At 34.4% G+C, this 26,223-nt stretch overlaps 1 protein-coding gene across 9 annotated transcripts in view; it reads right to left on the reverse strand.

The window, feature by feature from the left end:
* ZNF280D (zinc finger protein 280D) overlaps nucleotides 1-26,223 on the reverse strand; it is a 117,067-nt gene that overhangs the window by 37,598 nt on the left and 53,246 nt on the right. For 7 of the 9 annotated variants that reach the window (XR_006729805.1, XR_006729808.1, XM_045529920.1 and 4 more), the window contains 6 exons: nucleotides 23,762-23,896; nucleotides 21,635-21,942; nucleotides 21,353-21,493; nucleotides 11,694-11,756; nucleotides 6,261-6,379; nucleotides 6,072-6,108 (listed from right to left, as the gene is read on the reverse strand). Coding sequence is in view for 7 of the 9 variants with exons in the window: in XM_045529920.1 (XP_045385876.1) it covers nucleotides 6,072-6,108; nucleotides 6,261-6,379; nucleotides 11,694-11,756; nucleotides 21,353-21,493; nucleotides 21,635-21,942; nucleotides 23,762-23,896 (803 nt within the window). In the remaining 2 variants the exon portion in view is untranslated. Of the gene's footprint in view, nucleotides 1-4,847; nucleotides 5,470-5,710; nucleotides 5,953-6,071; nucleotides 6,109-6,260; nucleotides 6,380-11,693; nucleotides 11,757-21,352; nucleotides 21,494-21,634; nucleotides 21,943-23,761; nucleotides 23,897-26,223 lie in introns of those variants that run through there. The other 2 variants (XM_045529962.1, XM_045529970.1) reach the window with 2 other exon arrangements.

Here is a 26,223-nt window from a genome sequence, read left to right on the forward strand (position 1 = left end):
TCATTGTCATTTCTTCCCAGTACTCTTTAAATTAGGGGGACTTAATAAAATATAATACACATTTTCATCATACATTATATGTATTATATTGTATTCATGCTGCATCTCTTAAGTCTAAAGCTAACAGAAATGATTTGTATGGAAAAGTTACAGTAAGAAACAGGCTGAAGATTAGAGCAATTCCATATGAATAAAATGTGGGTAGAAATAAAATCATGAAGAGTAATAACTTTATACTTATATAGTCTTTAACTTTATACTTACATAGTCTTTAACTTTATACTTATATAGTCCTTCCTATGTGTCAATTATTTTCCAAGTACTATCTGCACATATTTACTCCTTTAATTCCTTCAACATCTTATGATTAGGTACTTTTGTTATCTGCATTTTACAAATGAAGAATTGGGACACAGAGGTCAGATAACCTACCCAAAGTCACACACACCTAGTAAGGAGCAGTGCAGAATGCCACACACTAGGCCATCCTACCACGCTGTTCCAGTAAGGGTCTGAGGGAACATATGTGCAGCTGGGTATCAAATCTCCTAATCTTACTATCAAGGAGGACTACCTGAAGCAATTTAAGAAGGAAGTAAAACTTTATAAAATAAGAAACTTAACAGATAATAAAAGGCTCGAATAGTAATAGTCTCAAGAAAAGTAGGTAAGTGGGTAGATTGATAAGCTAAGCATAAGGAGTTACAAAGAGAAGCTAGAAATAAGTATGAAAGATTCTTAAGCTTGTTAGTGTGAAATCATGTTAGGTGACCATACTCTCCGACAAAAATATCCCTTGCTGCTAGAATCCAAGGCAGAATAGCCTAATAACTGGTCTGTCTCTGTTATGTGTTTCTTAGAGTTTACAAACTTAATAATGAGAATACCATTTTTCCTAACATAATTTCTAAAAATATAAAAATGTACTTGCTGGAATCTACTAATAGTTACAAACTCTACCTTACAAATGATTCATGAACGTGAATGAAATGTCTAGTTCTTCGTAGTCAATACTCTACATAACTTTTATTTCCCAATTAAGAAAATATGAATAATGATAAATCTAGATCAGCATTATACACACTATTCTACGGAGATTAATGTCGAAAAGTTAATAAGCATTAGAAGAAAAAAATTCTAAGGTCAAATAAATATCCTCAGATATTCACAGGCCACATACAGCATGAAAAAATCCCATATTAAAGAATCTGTTTAATTTGCATTTCCTAAACTTATTTGACCATGGAAACTTTTTTCCCAGACCATTTGTAAATTATGGACATTAGTTCTACAGTACAGAATTTGGGAAGCACTGACCTAGTTACCTTCTTTTACAGAAATCCAAGAGACGTACTTTTACAAAGGTACATGTAGAGAATTAAACATGCCTAGGAGTAATGTGAGCATTTAATTTTCTCAAGGTCGAGTCACTGGTTTTGCTACTGGAGTTTTTTGGCATTCTAAATTCATCTTCTCACAAGAATAAATTATGATATTTAGGTACAACCAATATTGAATAACAGAACCCCACAACCCTAGAACAAGTTAGCACCCAAATTTTATAGATAGGGTCACTGAGGCTCCAAAAACACTACCACTCCCCTGGTTTTCCTCCCACATCATTGGCCACATCCTCTTAGGTTCCTTTATCAATACCTTCTCCTCTCCCTAAACTCTAATGTATGATTCCCCAGAGGTCACACCATGGATCTTGCCCCTTCTCTACCTCTACTGTATGTATCCCTGGTGATCCCATGACTTTTTTTAAATTAAATTTTGATTTTGGGACAATTGTAGATTCACATGCAGTTGTAAGGAATAATACAGAGAGATCCCATGTACTCTCTGCCCAGTTTCCCCAATGATAACTTCTTGCCAAACTGCAGTACATTATCACAACCAGAATATTAACAGTGATATAACACACCAATCATATTCAGATTTCCCTAGGTTTACCTGTATTCATTCTCATGTCATGTTAAAATGTTAAATAATATTTATAACCTAGAACACTCCCGCTAAACTCATACAGGCAAATGACTGTAACATCTCCACTTGTATATATAACATGTATCCCAAACTAAAACACGTCCCAAATCAAAATTCTCATCCTCCCTATCAAATCTACTCTTCTCCATCTCAGTTTATATCAATGGCATCTTTCCAGTTGTTCAGACTATTACCTATGGAGTTATCCTCAACACTTTCTCATGTTTCACATCCACACTATCAAAAAATTCAAAATATATCCAAAATCAAACCACTTATTACCTATACTGCTAGCATCCTAGCATAGGTCCCCATCATCTCCTACCTGGATTATTACAATAGTCCCCTAACTGATCACCCTAATTCTGCCCTTGGTCTTCTACAGCTATTCTCAAGACAGCAGCTAGAGTGATACAGACACTATTCTATATTTAGGGTTTTGTTTATTTTAGTTTTTATTGTGGTACCCTCTATTCAAAATCCTCTAATGACTTCCTATCTCAGAGTAAAAGCCAAATTCCTTATAATGGTCCATAAGGTTCTATACCACATGGCCCACCTCCTACTATTCTCCTTCTTGTTCACTCCATTGCATCCACATCAGTCTCCCTGCAGTTCCTTAAATCAAAAATGATCCTGTTTCAAGGAATTTGCATTAGCTGTTCCTTCTCCCTGGAATGCTTTTTTGATATATATCCAAGTGCCTTACTTCTTTGCCTCCTTCTTGTCTTTACTCAAATGTCATCTCTCAGTGAGGCCTTCCCTCACTTCAAAATGGCAGCCTCCAACTCCTACCCCATACTCCTTTATCCTCCTTCCCTACTTCATTTTTCTCCATAGTATTGATCATCACCTAACATATTATATATTTTATTTTCTTTCTATTATCTGTTTTTCACCACTAAAATGTAAACACCATGAGGGCAGAGATTGCACTCCACTTTTCTAGTACCTAGAACAGTACGACACAAAGTATAATATATGCTCAGGAAACATTTGCTGAGTAAATAAATGAGGCCCAAAGAGGCAAGATGTTTTTCCAGAATATGACAAAAATAGGGCAAGAATCCAAGTCTCTGAAATTTAAGAGTCATTTTTCTAAGAATGGTGATGGACTCAAACTGAACCAATCACACCTGTTATTTGATGGTAACCAAAAAGCACACATGCATGAAATAGCTATTTCTGACCAGGTGAATAAACTAGAATAACCTGATGGTAGGAGGGATTAGACTCAAGCTAAAACTCATTAGCACCAAACTGGAATTCAACTAACTGCCCATAATAAGCAAGTTTTGTACTGACAATCAAGTATTTTATGTAACCCAATTTTTCAAAAATGAAGTTACAGGTGACAGACTTTAAGAGTTCATGCTTTAAGAACTTTACACATTATAAAAAATAGAATCCTATGTAAAAACACAAAGCAGTGTACAGTCATCTCTTGGTATCCATAGGGGATTGGTTCCAGGACTACCCCCACCCCACCCCCACTGAGAATACCAAAATCCTTGGATGCTTAAGTACCTTATATAAAATGGTGTAGTATTTGCGTATAACCTACGTACATCCTCCTGTACTAGATTACTTACCTAATATACTGTAAATGCTATGTAAATAATTATTATACTGTAGTTTTATTTGTATTTTTATTGTTGTATTGTTATTTCTTATTGTCTTAATTTTCTAAATATTTTTGATTTGTGGTTGCCTGAATCTGAGTATACAAAATACAAGGATTTGTTGGGCCAACTGTACTCCTATATTGCTAATGTTAAAAATGGAAAGAAGTTGCTATTTCTCGGCAAAATTTTTAAAAATTGGATAGAAAGAGGGCAGATGACAAAAATCCCTAGAGACAAATAAGGAAAAAAAGACAAGTATATCACTAAGTCCACTACTAAAACGCAAGCCACTTTTGGAGATTTTGGAAAATTTTCCACTTACAATATAAAATTAGTTTGGAAACATAAAACTAATAGATTCAACTTTTTTGATTATTAATTGCAAGGAACGTATTACATAATAAGTGGTCATATTAACTGGCTTTAAATTTGTTTCAAAATACAAATTAAAAAGTTCTGATTTTAGAGTAAAAACCACAATTGAGTCATTATTTCAGAGCCTGCCTACCCTTATGGATTAAGACCACAAAAGGCATTTTGCTAGTCTTTAAAATTTGGGAAATTAGTATAGTGTAAATAGTAACCTTTTAATTGTGCTAAAAGAAAAAATGCAAGATCTACTAAGTCGATATAGCTCTCCATCTGCAGGCCAAGTAACAAGGCTTCCATATGACAATTAAAGCAATGCTCCTATTTATAGGATAATATCTATAGCATTTATTCATTAGCAAATAATTCCTGAGGCACTTTACAATTTTTTATTAAAAGAAAATATATCTTTAGATCTATATTCAACGTAACTAAAATAAACAAATGCCAAATTTAAAATATATATAGGAAAGAAACACATGTATTATCGGTTACCACATTTATATATTTTTAATATGTTACCTTTACTGAAAGGAACTACATTAATAGCCAAATAGATATTATATATTAGATGTACAAATATATAACTTTAAAATTTGTTTTTGAGGTCTACAAAATGAAGTTTTGCCAATTCTCTACACCTCAGAACTCACAATTAAGATTATAATAATAATCCTGATAGGACAGAAGATATAATAATGTCTAATGATTGGAGTAACAGCCAAATTAAAAAGTTACAAATAATAGGCAGCTATATGAAATCTGTAGAAAATTCTAAGGAATCTCTTGGAGAGTTCTTAACAAAACAAAGCAAACACTAAACAAATTTTAAACAAAGGAATATAAAAACAGACAATAGACATCAATAAATTTGGATAACATAAAACCAAGCTATTAAAATTAAAATTTTTAAAAATCAAAATTGAAAATTGGTATTGCTGAAAAATTATGGAGTTAACACTGTTTAATATATTTTAAATGTCAGTAAAAATAACCGCAATTTTGGAACATAATGGTAAAGCCCTGTTGTTCCAAGGATATGAAAGTAGCCATGGTTTCCTAACAACCAGAATTTTTATATTCCTTGGACTGCATTCATGCTAGAGAAAGATTTAAGGGCAGCAGCCAAAATGACTAAACTTCAACTTGGATATTGAAGCATTGATTTGATGGGCTTTTCTTGGTCATAAATGACTCATAAGCTTAAGATCATGAGCCAAAGCCCCCAGTGGGAAGTGTGCTCAATTTGGTGGGCCTTGAGGCCATCTCTGGCCAAATCAGCATCAGCCTTATGGGAGGCCAGCCACGTAGGAAGGGAGTCTCCCCAAGATCTGATTTCTTGAGGCCACAACCTAGAGCAGGTCCCACAGTCAAATTATTCACATTCCTTGGAAAGAGAGAACAGGCATCAGTAGTGTCCATCGAAGGCGGACACTGTCCAGGTGTACCCTGGACATTTTTTGAAATCTCTGGGCTGCTTCTGCATCTGAAAAATAAGAAAAATAGCACAATGACAGACAACGAATGAGGAGAAAGACAATCATCTGGCCTAAAAACTTAAGACTTATAAGAAATTAAGAAAGCAGACAAAACAGACAAAAAGACAAACAGCTATATCATTTGGAATGTATTATTCTGAAGGCAAGTACAGCAGAGAAAAACACAAATTATTTTAAGCAATGTAAGAAAAGACCATAGCAACAAAAGTTATTTTAGAGAGTACCAACTGGAGAAAAAAAATACATGTTAAGATATGTCAACCTGACACAAAGATAAGGTGGAACAAGAATCTAGTCCCATTGGAAAGCTGAAAATTTCAGAGCTAAATAATGAAAGCTAGTGTTATGAACTTGGCTGCTCAACTGCCTTTGTGAAAGAAAACATCTCAGAACTTTGAACTTAGGAAATTCCAACTTGTCTTGCACCAGGTCACGAGCTCCATAGAGCAGGAACCTATTTCAACAAGCAGCTTTAAAAAAAACAAAAAACAAAATACTTTAATATTTTTCATTGCTACTAACGATAAATTTAAAATGCAATAGTGCTAATCCATCAAAGTAAAATGCACTGAATAAAAATTAAACTTACTCAGAAAGGTGTTCAGAAGTTGGGATACAAACAGAAACTGAAATTAGAAGAAAAGTTTTATATTTACAACAGCATATGAAATATGATGAGTGAGAATAATGATTCAGTAAATGAACCCATATTTTGGCTGACAAAAAAATACTGGAATAAATATAAAAAATCCAAAATAGCATAGTTATATATACATACCTTTCTCTATTACAACTTGGCAAGCATGAGTTTCATGTTGACTTAAGTGTCTAGCCATATTATCTAAGCCAGAAACATCAGTTAGGAAATCACAAGTAAGGCACACTAGAGTAATGCCCCTATAAAAAAAAAGAGAGAGAGAAAGCAAACAGCATAAAAAGAAAATGTTTTTATCTTTTATGAAAATCCATACACAAGCTCAATGATTATTTTTCCATGATCTTTTGTGTCAAACTGTAACTTCCCGTATTTATTCTATAAATTTGATACAACTGAAATGATTCTCTAGAAAATGACATAAGCCATGTACAAATTATGCTACCATTTATTTATGAAAAGTATTTGTTTTATAAACTTTTACCTCTCATACCAATTGATAAAAGTTAGGAGTCAAAAGATCTACAGCCAATGTTGGCTCCACAAACAACCTGTGTAACTTAGGCAAGTCACATTTTGTTTGTCCCTCTGCCCATCTGCAAAGTGAGGATATAGCATTCATTCACTCAATAGATATTTACTGAGGGTGTCTTTCTATCTATACTATACTACTAGGTATTGTGAATATAATGGTGAACAAAAAAAAAGTATAGTCTGTCCTCTAAAGGAGCTTACAATGTAGTGTTTTATTTAGTTGAGGATAAAATGAGAAGTAAACGTGAAGGCTTTAAGAACAGATCTTGTTAATAGCTGCCACCAATTGTATTCTGTGTCTTAAGGGTTTTCCCATATGCTTCATCTGATCGTCACTACAACCATCCAAGATTGGTATTATCATTTAATATTGAATTAACCAAAGTAGTTAATAAAATATAAAAGTCCACAAGTTTAAGTTTCTCATCACCCTGGCAACGTGAACTAGCCTACCTACCTACTCATTCCCTTTAACAAAACTTGACTGCATGCTCCAGTTCTTAAATGAAATATGTAATGATTAGAAATTTTCAGAGAGGTTAGGAAACAATTCCAATAGTCATCAATACTTTTTGTTGAGTACAGGAATAGTTTTTATACTCATTGGATCAAATTGTTTAGCATTTGCCATTTGAAGTATTTAAACATAATTGGCATAAAGTAAGAGATGCTGGCCTTAAGATTCTAATTTAAAATGCATTTAGACTTGTGATTTTTGTTGAAAGGTATTTTAAAATATTATTAAGCCTGTGAAAATACTGAAATGTTTCAGAGAACTTAGAAAGCCACTATATGTTTAATTTCTTATAAGAGTTAAGCACTTGGAAGTTTGTTGGGTCAAGCGTTCTAAGGGCTGTTTAAAAGAAAATCAAATATAGTAAATGTATAAATGATGTTAAGTTGTTTAAAGTAATTTGAATTATAAATGGAACTCTTGAAAAAATTTGGTCTGTTCAACTTAAATGAACTTTACCATACATTAATTAAAGATCTCCTTGAAAGTGACTATTAAAAGTACTAGATTTCTAAAGGGAGTATCTATAAGTTAATCTTAAAAGCTTAAGGAAAGTTAAAATTTAAAATACTTGCCTTAAATAACTAACCATAGTCTTTTCTATGAACAAACTGCCCCCACAAAAACACTAAAAACAGTTTCATTGGTAAGTGGTAGGCTACATGCCTCTGTTACTAGACATAGTTAATTGGACAGGGGGTCCAAGTCAAGCCTTCTCTTAAACGGGGATTTCTAACTGGGAGTTTTAATCAAATTTCTTGATCTGGGAAAATGTGGGAGGCTGGGAATGTAATGTTTGGGTCATTAGTAAATAAAGTTAGTTTGTATTAAGAAAAGAGAAAGAAACCAAAGTTCAGAGAAAATAAGAAAGACAATATTATATTGTCTCAGCAGGTCAAACTCATGAGAGAAATCATGTTAGTTCCTGATGATGTTCTGTTTCCCTTATCTGTTCTGGCTGTACCTCCCCCACTTAGGGGTCCATGAGCTTCTTTAGAATCCCTCTAATAAATTACTTTTTCATGGGTGAAATAAAACTTGATCATGCATGTGATTGTTATTATCAGTTTATTAACAAAGCATAAATATATCTCTGAAGTTCATCACATAGTATAAATTTAAGTGTTTTATCAGTATATGAATACAAACAAATAGCATACCTTAGACTGACTTCTCCCCTGAAGCTCTAGTCCAACAGCCAGCTATGTATTTACACCTAGATGTCACACTGGTACATCAAAACTGACCTTCATGAAACTAAAATCACAATACTTCCTCTTAAAATTAACTCCACCTGATTCACCTTTCTTATGATGCTATTTCTCTTGACACTAAAGCTCAAACTACAGTTACCTCTTATCTCTCCCTCCTTAGAACATTTAATATGTCAAGTATGTTATAATACTAGCAATTTATTACTTACTCTGTGTCAGGCTGATTTTTAGACATATCACCTCATCTAAACCTTACAACAACCCAAAGAGGTAGATGCTATAATTATCACCTTTTTATAAAAGACAAGAGTTAACTTAGTAATCTTTCCAAAACATAGAGCTAGCAAAAGGTCAGGACCAGGTTTGAAATTGAGTACTTTGATTCCAGAGTCCATATTACATCACAAATATGTAATACTACCTTACCACCCTAACTCAAGTCCTCTCTAAATCATTCATAACTACCACAATAGTCCTAATCTATATGATTCATGCATCTACAACATACCTTGCATACCCATGAATTCAACCTTCCTTCAGTATCACTTGATTCTATACAAAACATTAATGATTCTCCAATGCCCTCTGAATTAAGTCCAAATGCATAAGCCTCATTTTCAATGCTTTAAAATCTGCTTCTAAGCTCAAAACTATTCTCCTGGACTCCAATTTTATGACTATTATATGAAATTTGTGCTCTATCCATTTACTACTAGCCATCCCCTCTGTATGCCTTCTACTTTTTATTTCTGCACCTTTTATTTGTGCTATTTCTTCCAAGTGGGATGCCCCCATGTCTCTTCTATGAGTAGAAACAATAACCATCCTTTAAAGCGAATAACACCTACCCAGATCACTCCAAGTAATCTCTCTTCTCTCTGAAATAACTCTCATTGTACTTATTAAAATTCATAGTTATTTATGTTCACACCTTAACTCTAACCCAATAAACTGTAGATTCTCTGAAGAGTTGGTTCCAATACTGTTTTATCACTGTCATCGTTATAGGACCTGCTACATTATGTATATGATAGATACTCAGTAGCTACAAAATGAATATTCCATTTCAATTAGAATACAAAAATTATTATCACATATAATTATAAATATTCTAAGTTACATTCACAGAAGTCAACCATTTTTCAATTTGAGAACTGTCCAAGTTGAGAGAAAAATACCCCAGATCCTTAAAAATCACATAATTCATTTAAAAACTAAACACACAACTGAGCTTGAGAACAGTGAGGTAAAAATCAAACTAAAATTTCGTTTTTATAATGCAATAAAATCCTATCCATTCTTATGACAGTTTCAGTAAAGGCAACATCTAATATAGCTTAATCTATCTCTCTAGATCAGTAAAGGTCTTAAAAGTAATACTAATATATTTTTAAAACCAAATCAAATTTTTCTCTCCCTTTGAGCTATTGGTCCAATATCATAGATGGGACCTATTGTCCACATACATCATTTTCAACATATACATTAAGTTATTCAACAAATATTTACTGAGTGCCTATTACGTGCCAGGGACAGACAAAAAACCAAACTACACACAATGTAGTAAGAGGACACAGACAATAAACAAGAAGTAAAACTTATAGTATGTCAGATGATCTAGAGAAAAATAAAACATAAAAAGGAGATAGAGAGTACTGGGATGAAACACAGGGGAGAGAATACAATTTTAAATATATGGCTGGGTGTGGTGGCTCATGCCTGTAATCCTAGCACTCTGGGAGGCCGAGGCAGGAGGATTGCTTGAGGTCAGGAGTTCAAGATAAATACAAAGTCAAGGGAAAGCTCACTCATCAGAGTAGAGGCCTGAAAGAAATAAAGGAGCTAACCATGCAAGATCTGGGGAAAAGCAAACTAGACATGGGGAATAATAAATATAAAGGTCCTGAGATATATCATCTCCTCTTCTACCTTTTCCACTAACTCAAAGTATCAAAACAAGTATTGGCTAACCTTATTTCTTTAGGTTAGCTTGAAGCAAAGACACATGTCAAGGAGCAATGGCAACATAAAGAAAGATGGAGTCCAAAGAAATGAGAAGAATATGAAACAATGGTGCTCCGTGGATTCTCAGTGTGTGGTATAACCCAAACTAATTATCAATGCTCTTAGAAAAAGTCATCAATAGTTCTTTCTGTATGGTAATCAAGTTACATACTTCTATTTTAAAAAGAAAACATAAGAATTATAAAGACTATATACTAATTTCAAGAATTCCAGTAACTTCAGGAATTTACCTCAAACTGAAAACCTGTCACTTTACTAGAAATCTTAAGTAACTTTTTAATGTTCAAATATTGTTGGAGAGCCTTATTTTTGGCTCATTTTACAATGCAAATGCATCAAGGTTTCATCTCAGCATGACCTGTCTACTGAATAAATTTAGCAAGACAACAATGGCTAATCACCCCTCCGGTCTAAGGACAAAATGAACAAAACTCTGTAATGTCCAGTAGCAGTCATTTAGATTTTCAAATTAGTACCCCATCAGCCGGTAAAAAAAAGTTATAGCAAACTACAAATGAGATACCACTTCATACCCACTAGGATGGCTATCATCAAAAAGAGAAAAATAACAAGTGTCGGCAAAGATGTGGAGACATTGGAATCCTCACACTGTTGGTAGAAATGCAAAACAGTGAAGTTACTTTGGAAAACAGTCTGGCAGGTCCTCAGAGGTTCAACGTAGAGTTATCATATAACCCAGCAATTCTAATCCTAAGTATATACTGAAGAAAAATAAAAAAAAATGTTCATACAGAAACTTGTACACAAATGTTCATAGCAACATTCATAATGGCCTCAGAATAAAAACAACATAAATGGATAAGCTATGGTATGTTTATACAATGGAATATTATTCAGTAATTTTAAAAAATGAAGTACTGATTCAATCTACAGCATAGATGAACCTTAAAAACATTATACTAAAGGAAAGAAGACACTCACATAAGATTGTATAGTATATCATTCCATTTATATGATATGTCCAGAATGGGCAAATCTTATAAAGAAAGAAAGTAGATTAGTGGTTGCTTAGGGACGGGGAGAGTTGGAGGGAAATGGGGATGACTACTAATGGGTACAGGGTTTCTTTTTGGGATGATGAAAATGTACTACAATTAACTGTGGTGATTGCCGCACAAACTCTGTGAATATACTAAATGCTATTAAATGCATGAATTGTATACTATGTGATTACATCTCAATAAAGCTGTTATGTGAAAAAAGTCCTCATTTTTCAACAGATAAAATAAAAAAAGATCAACTAGTTACCTGAGATCTTCTGAATGCTTCTTAAAAATACAAAACCTTTTACTTGGACGGTTACTATGAAAGCTGGAGAGACAAAACAGATTTTAATAATCATATTAATTTATAACTATATTTCAAGTTTATACTTAAGTTTCTAGTTTTTAATAGAAGATCATGATGTAAATAATAAAATGTTTGTCATTCCTGTCTAATTCTACATTTTATCTTACATTTCATTTTACCAATTTATTTTCTAATGACATATATTTCCCTAAGCATATTCTTAGATTAGTACTATACCTTGCCATTATATAAAAAAGAAAGTCTTAAAAAATGTAAAAGCATCAAATTTAATTTTTTCATTTATTAAGAGTTAAAAGCAATTCCGAATTTTTGCTAATAATTTTTGTTATAATATGAATAGTTACCAATAATAATCTTTTTCAATCACTTTCTAATCTTAACATGCTTGTGTGGGAGGAGGATAGTAGAAATCAAATGATCTATAAAATAAATGGTAATTGAACTAAATGCCACTGTTTACCATCTGAAAATTCAAACACTTAAGAGAGTTCTCTGCAATTACTGATAGAGGTTTTACAAAACAAATTAAAGCAGAACTCATGAGTTAAAACAATGCTTTATACCATGGAATACTACTCAGCTGTAAGAAATAACGGTGATACAGAATCTCTTTTGTTCTCCTGGAGAGAATTGGAACCCATTCTATTAAGTGAAGTATCCCAAGAGTGGAAAAATAAGCACCGCATGTACTCACCAGCAAATAGGTTTCCCTGAACATCACCTAAGTGCACATATGGGAATAACACCAATTGGGTGTCGGACAGATGTGGGGGGGTAGGGGGAGGGGATGGGTGTATACCTACATGATGCGCACTGTCTGGGGAATGGACACGCTTGAAGCTCTGACTCGGGGGGATGAGGGAGGCATGGGCAATATATATAACCTGAACTTTTGTACCCCCATAATAAGCTGAAATACCAAAAAAACAAATGTTTCCGTGGCTCACGCCTGTAATCCCAGCACTGTGAGAGGCCAAGGCGGTAGGATTGCTTGAGCTCAGGAGTTTGAGACCAGCCTGAGCAAGAGTGAGATCCGTCTCTACAAAAAATAGAAAACTTAGCTGGATATGGTGGCACAGGCCTATAGTTTCTTGGGAGGCTGGCCCAAGAGTTTGAGGTTGCAGTGAGCCACTGCACTCTAGCAAGGACAACACAGAGTGAGACCCGTCTCTACAAAAAATAGAAAACTTAGCTGGATATGGTGGCACAAGCCTATAGTTTCAGCTACTTGGGAGGCTGGCCCAAGAGTTTGAGGTTGCAGTGAGCCACTGCACTCTAGCAAGGACAACACAGTGAGACTCTGTTTCAACAAAACAAAACAAACCCCCCAAAAAAACAATGTTTCCCCTAAGTACAGAAAAGAAAACCACTAACTAAACTTTGTAGCCAATGAAATAGCTTTTTTTTGACACATTCTCACTCTGTTGCCCGGGCTAGAGTGCCCTGGCATCAGCCCAGCTCACAGCAACTTCAAACTCCTGGGCTCAAGCAATGCTACTGCCTCAGCCTCCCGAGTAGCTGGGACTACAGGCATGCACCACCATGCCTGGCTTATTTTTTTCTATATATTTTTAGTTGTCCAGCTAATTTCTTTCTATTTTTAGTAGAGACGGGGGTCTCGCTCTTTCTCAGGCTGGTCTCGAAGTCCTGAGCTCAAACGATCCGCCTGCATCAGCCTCCCAGAGTGCTGGGATTACAGGCATGAGCCACCCCACCCGGCCGACAATAGCTTTTACATAACCATTTAATTCAGGACTGGAAAGCACTGCTGTACTAGAAGGCCAGGATTAGACTAACAGCATCAACATCACCTGAGAGCTTAGAGGAGTCCCCTTAACTAGTTTTACTTTCCACGGTTTCAGTTACTTGTAGTACAGTACAGTAAGATATTTAGAGAGAGAGAGAGACAACATTCACATATTTTTTATTATATTATTATAATTGTTCTATTTTATTATTAGTGTTAATCTCTTACTGTGTCTAATTTATAAATTAAACTTTAACATAGGTATATACGTATACGAAAAACTATAGTATACAGAGAGCTCAGTATTATCAGTTTTAGGCCTCCACTGCGGGTCTTGGAACATATACCTTAATGGATAAGGGAGGAACTACTATATTTAAAAATGCAAAGTCTTGAGCCCCCCACAAACCTACTGGAGCAGCAGGACCCAGGAATCTGCTTTAACAAGCAGTAATTCTCATGCAAGTGAAACTCTCAGATACAGGGTAACTGTCACCAGCACAGCATGTTTGTATGGGAAAAGAAATATTCTGGCCAGCTGTAATCCCCAGAAAATAACCTCAGAAGATTTCTAATAGTCATTTCTTCAATCTACAAGGAACTAATATTAATATTAGAATTTACAAATTTAAGAGAGTATCACAAAAATAAAGTTTTGTTAGAAGAACACATCAGGAGGTTGGGAAGCTCTAAAACTATATGCAAGAATTTATATATACAACTGTGTTTCCTCAGATTGGTCAAAGATTTTTGTCTGAATCCTAAAAAATGTGAACCAAAATAAGTTTTCTTAAATGAGATTCTTTCTTTAATGAAGTTCTTTCTTCTTTCCTCTTCAAACAAGCAGACTGTTTTTGGTTTATCTATCAGTAAGGGGAGAGAAAAAATTACATACAGTCTTCTTGATAGATTCCACCATGTCTACAACTTGTACCATATTATAATGATGGCAATTTTAAATTTTTAGTTGTCTGACTCCAGTTTTAATTGAGAATTCCTCATCTATAAAAAAGGACTTATACCACCTCTTTTATTTATCTGTATTTAATACACAAATGCCATACCTATAGTTTTGTGTATTACAGGAGTGCAAAAGTGGATCCACAGCTCACAAATAACTACCTTTTTTCTTTCTATTAGATCTCCATAAATTTAATATCAATATAAAAACATATAATAAAAAATGTAAGAAAAGAGAAAAAAGTTTTATTACAATATAGCAAAAACATGTTAAGATCTAAGTTTAAAAAATCTGCTAGCTGGTTACAAGACAGTATAACATTATAAAAACTCATTAAGCTTTTCTCCATAAATAGGTGAATTTTTTTTTTTTTTTTTTTTTGAGACAGAATCTCACTCTGTTGCCCAGGCTAGAGTGCCGTGGTGTCAGCCTAGCTCACAGCAACCTCAAACTCCTGCGCTCAAGCAATCCTCCTGCCTCAGCCTCTCGAGTAGCTGGGACTACAGGCATGTGTCACCATGACCGACTAATTTTTTCTATATATTTTTAGTTGTCTGGTTAATTTCTTTCTATTTTTTAGTAGAGACGGGGGGGGGGGGGGGGTCTTGCTCTTGCACACGCTGGTCTCGAACTCCTGACCTCGAGCGATCCTCCTGCCTCGGCCTAGAGTGCTAGGATTACAGGCGTGAGCCACCACGCCCTGCCTAAACAGGTGAATTTTATTGTGTGCAAACTATACCTCAACAAAATTGAGGACAAAACCCTCTTTAACCATATTTTGTTAATGATCTTGCTTCCATATAACAACTTTACTTTCTAAGAAACACAAAAGGAACGATTTCCTTAACATCCAACAATATTGATGATATGCCTACTACTTAAGACATTAGACTAGAGGTTAATGATACAACAAAGGCAAATTGCCTGCCCTGGAGTTCATGGTCTAGGGAGGGGGAGAAGGGGAGGAAAATAGGGACTGGTACAGAATAAAAATGCTTAATAAATATTTGCTAAACGAATAAACACATATTCTTAAGTAATGCATATAAATCAATAGTGACACATATAAAATTTTGTGGTTAACTGAAGGAAAGCTGCAGGTCGATGAGGTAGAAGCCAGCCACCAATTAGTTCAATTCAATTACAAAAGTTCTTTTTTTTTTTTTTTTTTTTTTTTTTTTTTTTTGAGACAGAGTCTCTCTCTGTTGCCTGGGCTAGAGTGAGTGCCATGGCGTCAGCCTAGCTCACAGCAACCTCAAACTCCTGGGCTCAAGTGATCCTCCTGCCTCAGCCTCCCGAGTAGCTGGGACTACAGGCATGCGCCACTATGCTCAGCTAATTTTTTTTTATATATATATTTTTAGTTGTCCAGATAATTTCTTTCTATTTTTAGTAGAGACGGGGTCTCGCTCAGGCTGGTCTCAAACTCCTGACCTCGAGCCATCCACCCGCCTCGGCCTCCCAGAGTGCTAGGATTACAGGCGTGAGCCACCGCGCCCGGCCTACAAAAGTTCTTACTGCTTCACTTCCAAGCAAAGCAAAGAGTAACCATAAAGATATAGGATTTTCAGGAAAATAAAGAGTTGAAGGAGCTAAAAAAGTACTTAGGAATTTGATATTGAAAGGTCTTATATTTTCCAGAAAATATGAACTTCATCCTATCAATGTTAGGAAGTCAAAAGATTTTAGGTTAAAAAATGCCCTAACCAGATATGCCTACTCTAGCAGAAGAAATGAAGAATTAGAAAAAAAGGGGGGAAACTATAGACAGTAAGTACCTGTAAGACCAGTTATGACGCTACCGCAATAATTCAACTGTTCTTCTAATGAATATCATTGAGTGCCAAGAAATCTATATAAAATGTACAATGAACTCAAGCAGATCTTTAAAAAAATTCAGTACTCTGTCTCTCCATTGTATAGGAACAGATTTTTATACCAACTTTTTTTCCTTGAAAAATGTAAAAATCATCCTTTAATGTCTAAGTGAAATGTCATTTATAGGAAGTCTTCCTTTGTTTCTTGCTTAAAGAATTTATTCTTACCTACTTTGTGTTCTCATCATCATTTATCACATTAGGCTAAGTAAATCTATCTCCCCTACCAAAAAAGTCAAGGACTTTACCCTCAATCCTAGTAATGACAACTTAGAAATTAATAGCTATCATTACCTGAATATCCCCTAAGTGCAAATCATCTTATTAAGCACTTTAAGTACATTTTCTCTAATAATTACAATAACTTTCTTCTCAAGAAAAGCAAAACTGGAAGTTAGGTTAAGTCACTTGCTCAAATTCACACAGGTAATAAATGGCGAAGCTTGAATTCAAATCCAGAGTTTTCTGATTCTTCATTCTTCACCACCAGCCCTGCCATAATTTTTGTTGTTGTTGTTTGTTTGAGACAGAGTCTCACTCTGTTGCCCAGGCTAGAGTGCTGTGGCTTCAGCAGAGCTCACAGCAACCTCAAACTCCTGGGCTCAAGCAATCCTCCTGCCTCAGCCTCCCGAGTAGGTGGGACTACAGGCATGTGCCACCATGCCCAGCTAATTTTTTATATATATATATATTTTTAGTTGTCCATATAATTTCTATTTTTAGTAGAGATGGGGTCTCACTCTTGCTCAGGCTGGTCTCGAACTTCTGAGCTCAAATGATCCACCCACCTCCGCCTCAGAGTGCTGGGATTACAGGGGTGAGCCACCGCGCCTGGCCTTCCCCTGCCATAATTCTTAGCAAATTGTACCTTCCTAGTACACACATAAAGAATATTTATTGAAACAAACCTGGCTGAAATAAACTACTACAAAACTGAGATATTAGTTATGTATTTTAACTTAATTCTGTTATCTTTTATGTTTAAAAAAAAAGCCTTCTTATGCATTATTTTGAGGAATAATAGCATATTATACAGAAATTCGTTTGCATTTTTTCAGATAGTGTCTATTACTATCTAAAAGCTATAAGCAAATAAGGTACAATACTTTTAACAACTGAACCCAAATAATACTACTTTTTTAAAAAAAGAATCACTCAAAAATTACACATTTAATGATGCTGTTCTTCAAAAAAGTCTTACTTCAACAATGCTCTAACTTTAAGATTTTTTGTGTGTGTTTTTCTCTGTTGTTTAGATTACAAATATTGCCTTTGCACCGCTGGAGTCAGAGCTACAAACGTGCCCATCCTGCTTCTTTTGAGATTAAGGGCCTTTTATAATTATAACAAATAATGACTATCACCTGCAGTTTGTAATGTGGTAGGTGATATGATGAATACAAATAGTCCCCTCTTCTCAAGGAGATAATACAGACACAAATAAATAAAAGGCAAAATAGATGAACAGTACACAATTCAAAGGAAGGAATGATTCTGGTGATCAGACGCTTCAAAGAAGATAGACTGAGAGGGAAGGACAGGACATTCTGGGAACTAATAAGGAATAAAGAAAAGTCACTGTAGAAAATGAATATGGTTGAAATTATACTTTGGGGAAGATTAATCAATTTATTGGGATACGAGACTTTATAGAATGGACTGGGCATATGAGATTAGACGGAAAAAGACCAAATGAGAGGCTACAGAGTTGGTATGGGTTAGGAATTAAAGGCACGCATCCCTTGGAGAAAATGAAACTACTGTACATAAAGACCTCAAGCCTGTAACAAGAATCTACAATGAACAGAAGAAAGAGTGCACCATTCAGTGGGAAGTAGCTAACGCAGTAAGGGAAGCAAGGGTACCAGTGAAGTTGAGGAAAAGGAACTACTAAACCCTAAGAAGAGAGGCAATGAAAGCTTTTAGTTTCATAAGAGGTTAACAGTGAGTAAGAGTTATATGTGATGACAATGAAGTGCAGGGTTGAGGCTCAATGGGAATTGGGAAAAAGGTAAGGGAGTGTTGGGCCAGTTGGGAATGTTTTGAGATAGAATGGATTTTGGAGGTTCTACAGGACAAGTGGGAAGCCTATGATAAATAGCAGAGGGAAGGACAGAATGGCCTTTGGTTTAAGAAACCACATATTTTCAAGTTTAATCTCCTATAAATTAAAGCAGAATTAAAACCTCCTTTGGGCAGCTGTATGTTTGGCTGAATAAGAGAATCAGCATACCATCCAGCAGTTTACTGGGGGAAAGGATGCCTGGGGATATGGGTGCAAAACACTGGGAGGCAGATGGAATCTTAGGAAGCCATGACGCACAGTGGATCAAGACAACTTCATGAGCTTCAGAAACTTGGAACAGTGAATTGTTTTCAGCTGGTTCTCCATATTTATGCAAATGATGCCCTGAAAGAGATGAAGCTTAAAGAGTACTGAGGTGGTATCATGTGAATCCTGGACAGACATAATGTTTGGCTTGTGTTCTTTTTAGATGCCAGTGAGTCTAAGGTCAAAGCATCTACAAAATAGTTAGAAACCCAGAGTTGGATCTCAGGAAAACTAAGGATTGGAATTGGAAGATTAAAAGTTGAAAGTTAAATGTGAGAGTGGTTAAGTTACCAAGAAAGGTAAAGAAAAGAGGCAAGAAGAGCTGACGGAAGAAAAGGGAATGGATTAGAGGAGTGGCCAAATAGGAAGAAGAAAAATGGTAGTAACTAACAGAGGCTGAGGAGAATAGTTTCAAAAGGAGTAAGATCTAATGTTTAGTAGCACAAAAGGGCAATTATAGTTAACAATAAAATTGATTTTATATTTCAAAATAACAAGAGTAGATTTGGAATGTTCCCAACACACAAAAATGATAAGTGTTAGAGGCGATGGATACCTTAATTACCCAGATTTGGTGACTACGTATTGTATGCTTGTATCAAAATATAACATGTACCCTATAAATATATATAACTATTCTGTATCCATAAAAAAATTTTAAATAATTTAAAAAACTGTCTACTTCACATGGCTGTCAGAAAAATTTTAAAACTTCATAAAAAAACAAGTGAATGACAACAATGTCAAATACTCTAAAGAAGTCACAGAGGAGTAAAAATTGACAAGAGTGAAAAAATGTACATGACAGATAATCTTTAAAGGGGCAGCATTATTTGGTAAGTAGGGATGATACTCAAAGAGAAAAGAAATGAATCACAAATAAAGCTGGTAACAAACACATTTTACAAATGGTGATGATAAAAAAGAAGACAAGAAATAAGGAAAATAGCCACTAAGGACAAATCTCCTTCGGAGGGAAAAAAAAAAAACCTGAAAATATTTATAAGCAGAAGGAACCAGATATAGAGAAAGAGATCAAACTGCAAGTTAACTGAATAAGGGCATGGTGAATTGTAGGACATAATAGATAGGATTAACTTTAGAGAAGTGGGACATGTTTGATTTTTAAGATTAATGTCTGGATGAAAGTAAGAGGAAAAATATTTGGAGTTGAAAAATTAATTTTAGGAAAGACAAAAAGGATGCCCCCTCCAAGTGAGTAATTCTCAGGGTAGGTTAACAAATGAGAAACTAAAAATCTATAAGGTACTGAAAAAGAATTAAATAAATACATAAGGTAAAAACACAGTTCTTTAAGAAGAAAAAGATAGGACCCAATCAAAGTTAAAGATTATGAATTCAGAGTTGATTGAATCAAAGCATTGTTTGGTCTAGAACTGAGCATAGAGACAGTTCAAAAGGGGAAGAGATTCAAACCTTACATTGGCTTTTATGCCAGGTAAGCATAACTAAAGGTATAAAAGATTCTAGGACAAAAATAAAGCTGCAATCACAACAGATGACCTCAAGGGTGAGGCTAACTACAAAGCTAGATTAGTGCTGCAAGACTGGAAAAAGAATTCAAAGCAATGAACATCATGGGTAATTGGAATCCAGTAAGAATGAACAGCATGTATAGGATGAGATTAAAATTGTACTGTGGTAAGGACTATACAAGAATTTAGAAGTTGATGTGAAGTGCTGACACTAAAGAGGTCAAGTACCATGAGATTAGGCTAAGCACGAAAGGGGGGAATACACTATAAAAGAAGTGTTGAAGCCACCAAGAAAGGTGAGAGAATCCTTAAAAGCAGCAGCTGGTAATGACCAAAAAGTAACATAGAGGTCATGTTATGATCTGTAAGAAACTCATTTAAATTATATATTAATTCTAGTTTTTTAAAAAATGCAACAACCTCATTTTGAATGAGCAACCTATCAGATTTATATCTGAACTTTTGCCTATTTTTTAAAAATAAAAATTCATCCTGAAGAATTAAATTATTTCCCTACTGAGATCCAAATGACAGTAATGTGGGCTCTGAAGGCTTTCCTTGGCATAGTATAAATGGCAAGTACTCAAATAATCTAAGTTGAAGGAATTAATGAAAAAGAATTCCAAAAGTGACATCATGACTACAGTAGTCTCTCATTTTCACTGAATGGAAATAAGTATAGATGACCTGACAGATGGGATGGATGGATGGATGAACAGATAGATGGAATACAGAGAAGACAGAAAGAAAAACAAATCCATTAAAGTTCCTAACATCACTGAAAATTCTGAAGTCTCTTGAAGTGAGTGCTTTAAAGAACATGACGCTCATGAAATTACATGTATTTGTTTAGTAAATATATTTAAAACATTTAAAATTTTATTTGAAAAATAACCATTTTTGAAACACCTATAAGAAAAAAAAACTCCCATAGTAAAACTACTTCTCTAACAAACCTATCCTACTTTTATTAGTTTAACTATTCTTACAATTGTAGTCCAGTAGTTTCTTAATTACTATGCTGAAAAACAGGACCAGGGAATATCCTAGAAGTTCCTGACTGCTAGACCCTTTTAGATCCTTGAAGAGAAACAGTGGCCTCTAATAGGATAACTTTGTTTTCAAAACAAAAACTTGCTGAACTATAATTTTATTGGCAATTTACATGTTTAACTCATCTTACCTCATCATATGATTTACATAGGCTTTGCTACAGCTAGTGTTGTATCTGCAAAAACTACAGTGCACATATGTAGGAAAGTGGTTTGCAAAATCTTTTATTTCGGAACAACATTCAATGCACTTGTGAACGCCCCGACGATACCTTATGGAGACATAAAAAAATGATAAAAATATATTTTAAGACAAAAATTGTAAGGGAGAGCCTTATTAATGTTCTGTTAACTAAAGTATAAAGTTTTCATATATAGGTTTAAATTAGTTGCATATCAGGAATAAAGATTACCTTAAATTCCTCAATGCTGTATTGACTTTACTTTTTTTATTGCAATTAGCCAATGTGCTTTGTTTCTTTTGCACATTGGAGATTTTTGATTTGTATTTAGGTTTATTTCCATTGGGCTTACTTGCATTAGGTTTACTTGCACTGGATTTGGTTGTATTAGGTTTACTTGTATTAGATTTTGTGGGACTTTTAGTAGTTATATTTTTAGTCCTTGGAGGTGAGAGCTGAAGGGTAGAAGAGCTTGCACTATTCGAAGGTGCCGGTGAAGATCCTGATTGAAGAGGTCCAACTGAAGCTCGAATAGTCACCTAAAAAATGAAGACAACAGTTGCTTTAAAAAATTAATCACTGCATTGATATTAAAATATCACTGTACTATATGAAAATTAAACATCAAGTATTTTGCAAAGAGCACACAGAAACAATAATCGGGTCAGTCTTCCATTTATTCTAAGTGTTCACATCAATTAAATGATATTAAACTTGATATTTATTCACTTATGATAATATATTTTTATATTGGTATCAGTCATATGTTAACATAGTTATTTATGGATAATTAGAAGTTAATGCAAACTCTGAGTATCAAAACAGCAAATTCCATAGCTATTTTAATGCTCTGATATAATTTAAAAAATTTACACAGAGCTCAAAATTTAAATCTGAAATCCTGAAAAATAACTTTAGAAAGGCCCATATTACCCTTTGACAACTATAAAATAAACAGATCTATAGTAAATGTGACCTCCTCTTTCCAGGGGCTCATCGCCCAGGACATATGCTTACAAATGTTATAGGAGGGATTACATCAATTCATTACACTACTCAGAGAATTTATTTAAAATTTTCTTAAAGAGAACTAATATAAACTTTATCATTTAGTATTCAGAAAGAGAAAATGCTCAATTATATTTGTTGGCCTACCAACATTCTCATTCATCATTTGACTATAGCCTCCGCATGTATTTGAGGAACAGCCTATGAGATGTATTTAGGTATCATACAAAAGCACTGGACCAGGAACCAAAAGACCTTCCTAGCCATGTGACCTTGAATAAGTAACTTATCTTTTTAAGCCTCTTCATATGTATAATATGAAGTTTTTAACTGATTTTTATAATAGGAGGCAGTATGTGCCTCGTTAACCTCACTGGATTGTTGTATGGATTAAATATCAGAATGTATGAAAGGAACACTGAAAGCCTAATTCTAAAGTGCTATAAAAAACATTTAGTATCATTATCATTAATATTATTAATAAGGGAAGAAATGAGAGAGGACTGCACTGCTTACATTAGTTTTCTGCATGTCTAGTCCCAGCATGAAATGAATGGATTGCAGGGAAGGATGCTGGATAGCTTCTCTTGCTCTAGGTCTTCAGAGCATGGCTTTATATTGTTTTAGTTAATTCAAATAACAGACATACCCACATTCAAAGGTAAGTACCCAAAGCCAAAAATAAATGTTTTGGGGATTATTTCACTTTGGATTATCCATGCCTCTGTTTCCCTCCACTGGAGCAAATATTCAAGAGCTGACTGTATATAAAGAAGTCAGAGAAAACAGATGTATATAAGGCAAAAAGGGAAAAGTAAATTATAATCATCAGTATGCAGTCAGACATGTGTTTGCTCACTTAAAACACAATGCTATTCAGCAGCAGAACTTGCTTCTCTGAGTAGACTCAGAAATAACAACTGCAACAAACATCTGAGAACCTATGGCATTCAAGACACTACAGAAGATGCTGGAGATCACAGAGATAAATAAAACATGATTACTGATTTCAAGCATCTTATAGGTTAGCAGCTAAAACCAACCTAGACACTGTCAACTGGAATAGCTCAAAAATAGCCTATATAATATTGAAACAACCCACTGACCTAGGAACAGTTAATCTAGTTGCACTTTTTACAAAGTAATACCACTCCAACGTAACACCCATCTCTGAATTCGAAACAATGGTCCTAAGTTTTTCTTTCTAGACATAATAATAAAAACTAAAATTAAAGTCTTAATAAAAATCCAGAGTCATTTTTTAAAATATTATATTTAATAAATAAAGACAGGCAGGAGTTAATTTCTATTATCATACAAAATGTTAAAATATAGCATATTTGAACTCACTTTTGTTCCAGGAGGCAATCCTTCTAGTTGTTTAGGTTTTATAAATGTTCGATGATGCTGAGTCTTGTGATCCATTTTCTCCTTGCATGTCAAAAACTGTAGTCTGCATTTTGTACAACGATGTATTCCTTTTTTCTGTTTAGAAAAAAACAGAAAAAAGGAGGTAAAATAATTTCTACAACCACAAATCCTGTGTCCTGAAACTGCTCTAACTTAATTTTAACGATACCTAAATAAGGTAAAAATTAGCAGTTTACCATCTCCTATCATAAATAATACCAAAATATCATTTCATTTTTTAAAACATTCCTTGCATTAGTATTTGGGTTTCAAAAATGTTTGTTACTATATAGGAATCAAATATGTAAGTTCTATTAGTACGTTCTAATGAAAATTCTATTAATTGTGTGAAAGGTCTTTTAACTATAAATTCATTATAAATTTGAAGTACTTAAACACATGATACTATTAAAATAAGATTAATATACTATGTTTTTATTCTAGAAAAAGTATTTTTAATTTTTGTTATTTCTAGACATAAACTCTCTAAAACAAATTAATTGAACCAGACTTTTCAAAGAAGGTTATGTTATAGAAATGGTTGTATAAACCAGCGCTGTGCAATAAACCTTTTTGCAATTATGAAATGTTCTAGAGATATACTGTCCAACATGCTAGCCACTAGCCATATGTGGTTATTGAGCAACTGAAATGTGGTTAGTGTGACTGAAGAACTGAATTTTTAATTTTGTTTAATTTTAATTAACTTAAACAGCCACACGTGACTAATGGCTACTACACTAATGGCAATGTAGATATGGAGACATAAAACAGAACTGATCCTAATCTACTTATTGGTTGAAAACCCCTTGACTGAGTGCCTCCACAAACCCAGTCCTGTCATTATTCTACAGATGGGAAAAGGGACCCAAGAGAAATCTAAGTCACTTCCCCAATGTTAGTGACATTGTCAGACTCCTGACCCAATATTCTTTCTACTATGTAATATCAACTGCAATCTTTACTCATTAATATAAAAATGTATTTAATATATATGTATACAAATATAAATTTAAAATAATATATAATTACAAAGGAATATTTCCTCAAAAGTTATATCTCTGCCAGATACATCATTATTTTCATTTAAATACAATCTATTATTTATAAAATTCAAATGAGGTAATGTATAGGAAAGTGCCTGGCACCCAGCAAGCATTTCATAAATAAAGTTCTTTACAAAGTTCAAAGCAATATATAAACATAATGTGTTACAATTGAAGCTACATCTTAAAACTATTTTAGAAGTGTGATACATTGGATTATATCATAGGTACAGGCAGCTTAAACAAATTCACTTATATGTGCTCAAGGAAGAGGAGGAAAAAAGGGAGAAAATCTGGCCAAGAAACAAATACCAAAATAACAGAACAGCAACAAAGTTCACCAGAGTTCAGTTCCCAGAAATCTTTTCTCTATCTATAATCACTCCCTAGGTTACATCATCCAGTTTCATGGTTTTAAATACCATCTATCCAAGTGCCTACTTGACATCACTACTTGATGTCTAACATACTTCTCAAATTAGTATGAACAAAACTGAACTCTAGATCTCCTCCGTATCTCCTGGCTCCCCTCCTCCAAAAAAATCTGTTTCTTCTTCAGTCTTCCCCATATCTTAGTATAGGACAACTCCGTTCTTGCTGCTGCTCAGGACAAAAAACTTGATCTCTCTCTTTTAACTATTCCATATCCAACACATTAATAAAACCTATCAGCACTACCTTCAAAAACATTCATAATCTTTCCATTTCTCATTACCTCCATCCACTGCTACCATACTGGTCCAAACCACCCACCTGGATTGCTGTAAAAATCTTCTTTCTATCTTCTCCTCCTCATGTCCTTTCCTCCCTATGGTCTATTCTCCCCATAGCTGCCAGTAATCTTAAAAACATGGCAGATCTTTCACATGCTTAAAACCTCACAGTGGCTTTCCAAAGTCCTGACTGTGGCTTACAAGGACCCACATGAATTGGCCTGCATTCTATTGCTACAACCTCATCCCCTACTATTCTTTCTCCAGTTAGTTTACTATGTTCCAGCCACACTGGCCTCCTTGTTGTTCTTTGAGCATCCCAGGTATACACTTACTTTACTGCCTGCATAATGTTATCTCTCCCAAATATCCACACAGCTTATTCCTTTATTTTCTTCAGAGAGGCCCCTTTTTGACCACCCTGTATACAAAACAGCAAACCACTCCTCTACTCCTATCACCTCCCCAATCCTTGGCACTCCTTATCCTCCACATTTTCTTCCCACAGAACTTATCACCAGCATATACGTCCAAATACCCACACCCACAAATTTATTATCTTTCTCTACTATAATTTTCTTTTCTCTACTATAACTGCTTGTTTTATTAAAGATCTAATGAGCACATTTAACACATCTGAAAT

This window comes from Lemur catta, chromosome 1 (assembly GCF_020740605.2).
Source record: "Lemur catta isolate mLemCat1 chromosome 1, mLemCat1.pri, whole genome shotgun sequence".
Lineage (NCBI taxonomy): Eukaryota > Metazoa > Chordata > Mammalia > Primates > Lemuridae > Lemur > Lemur catta.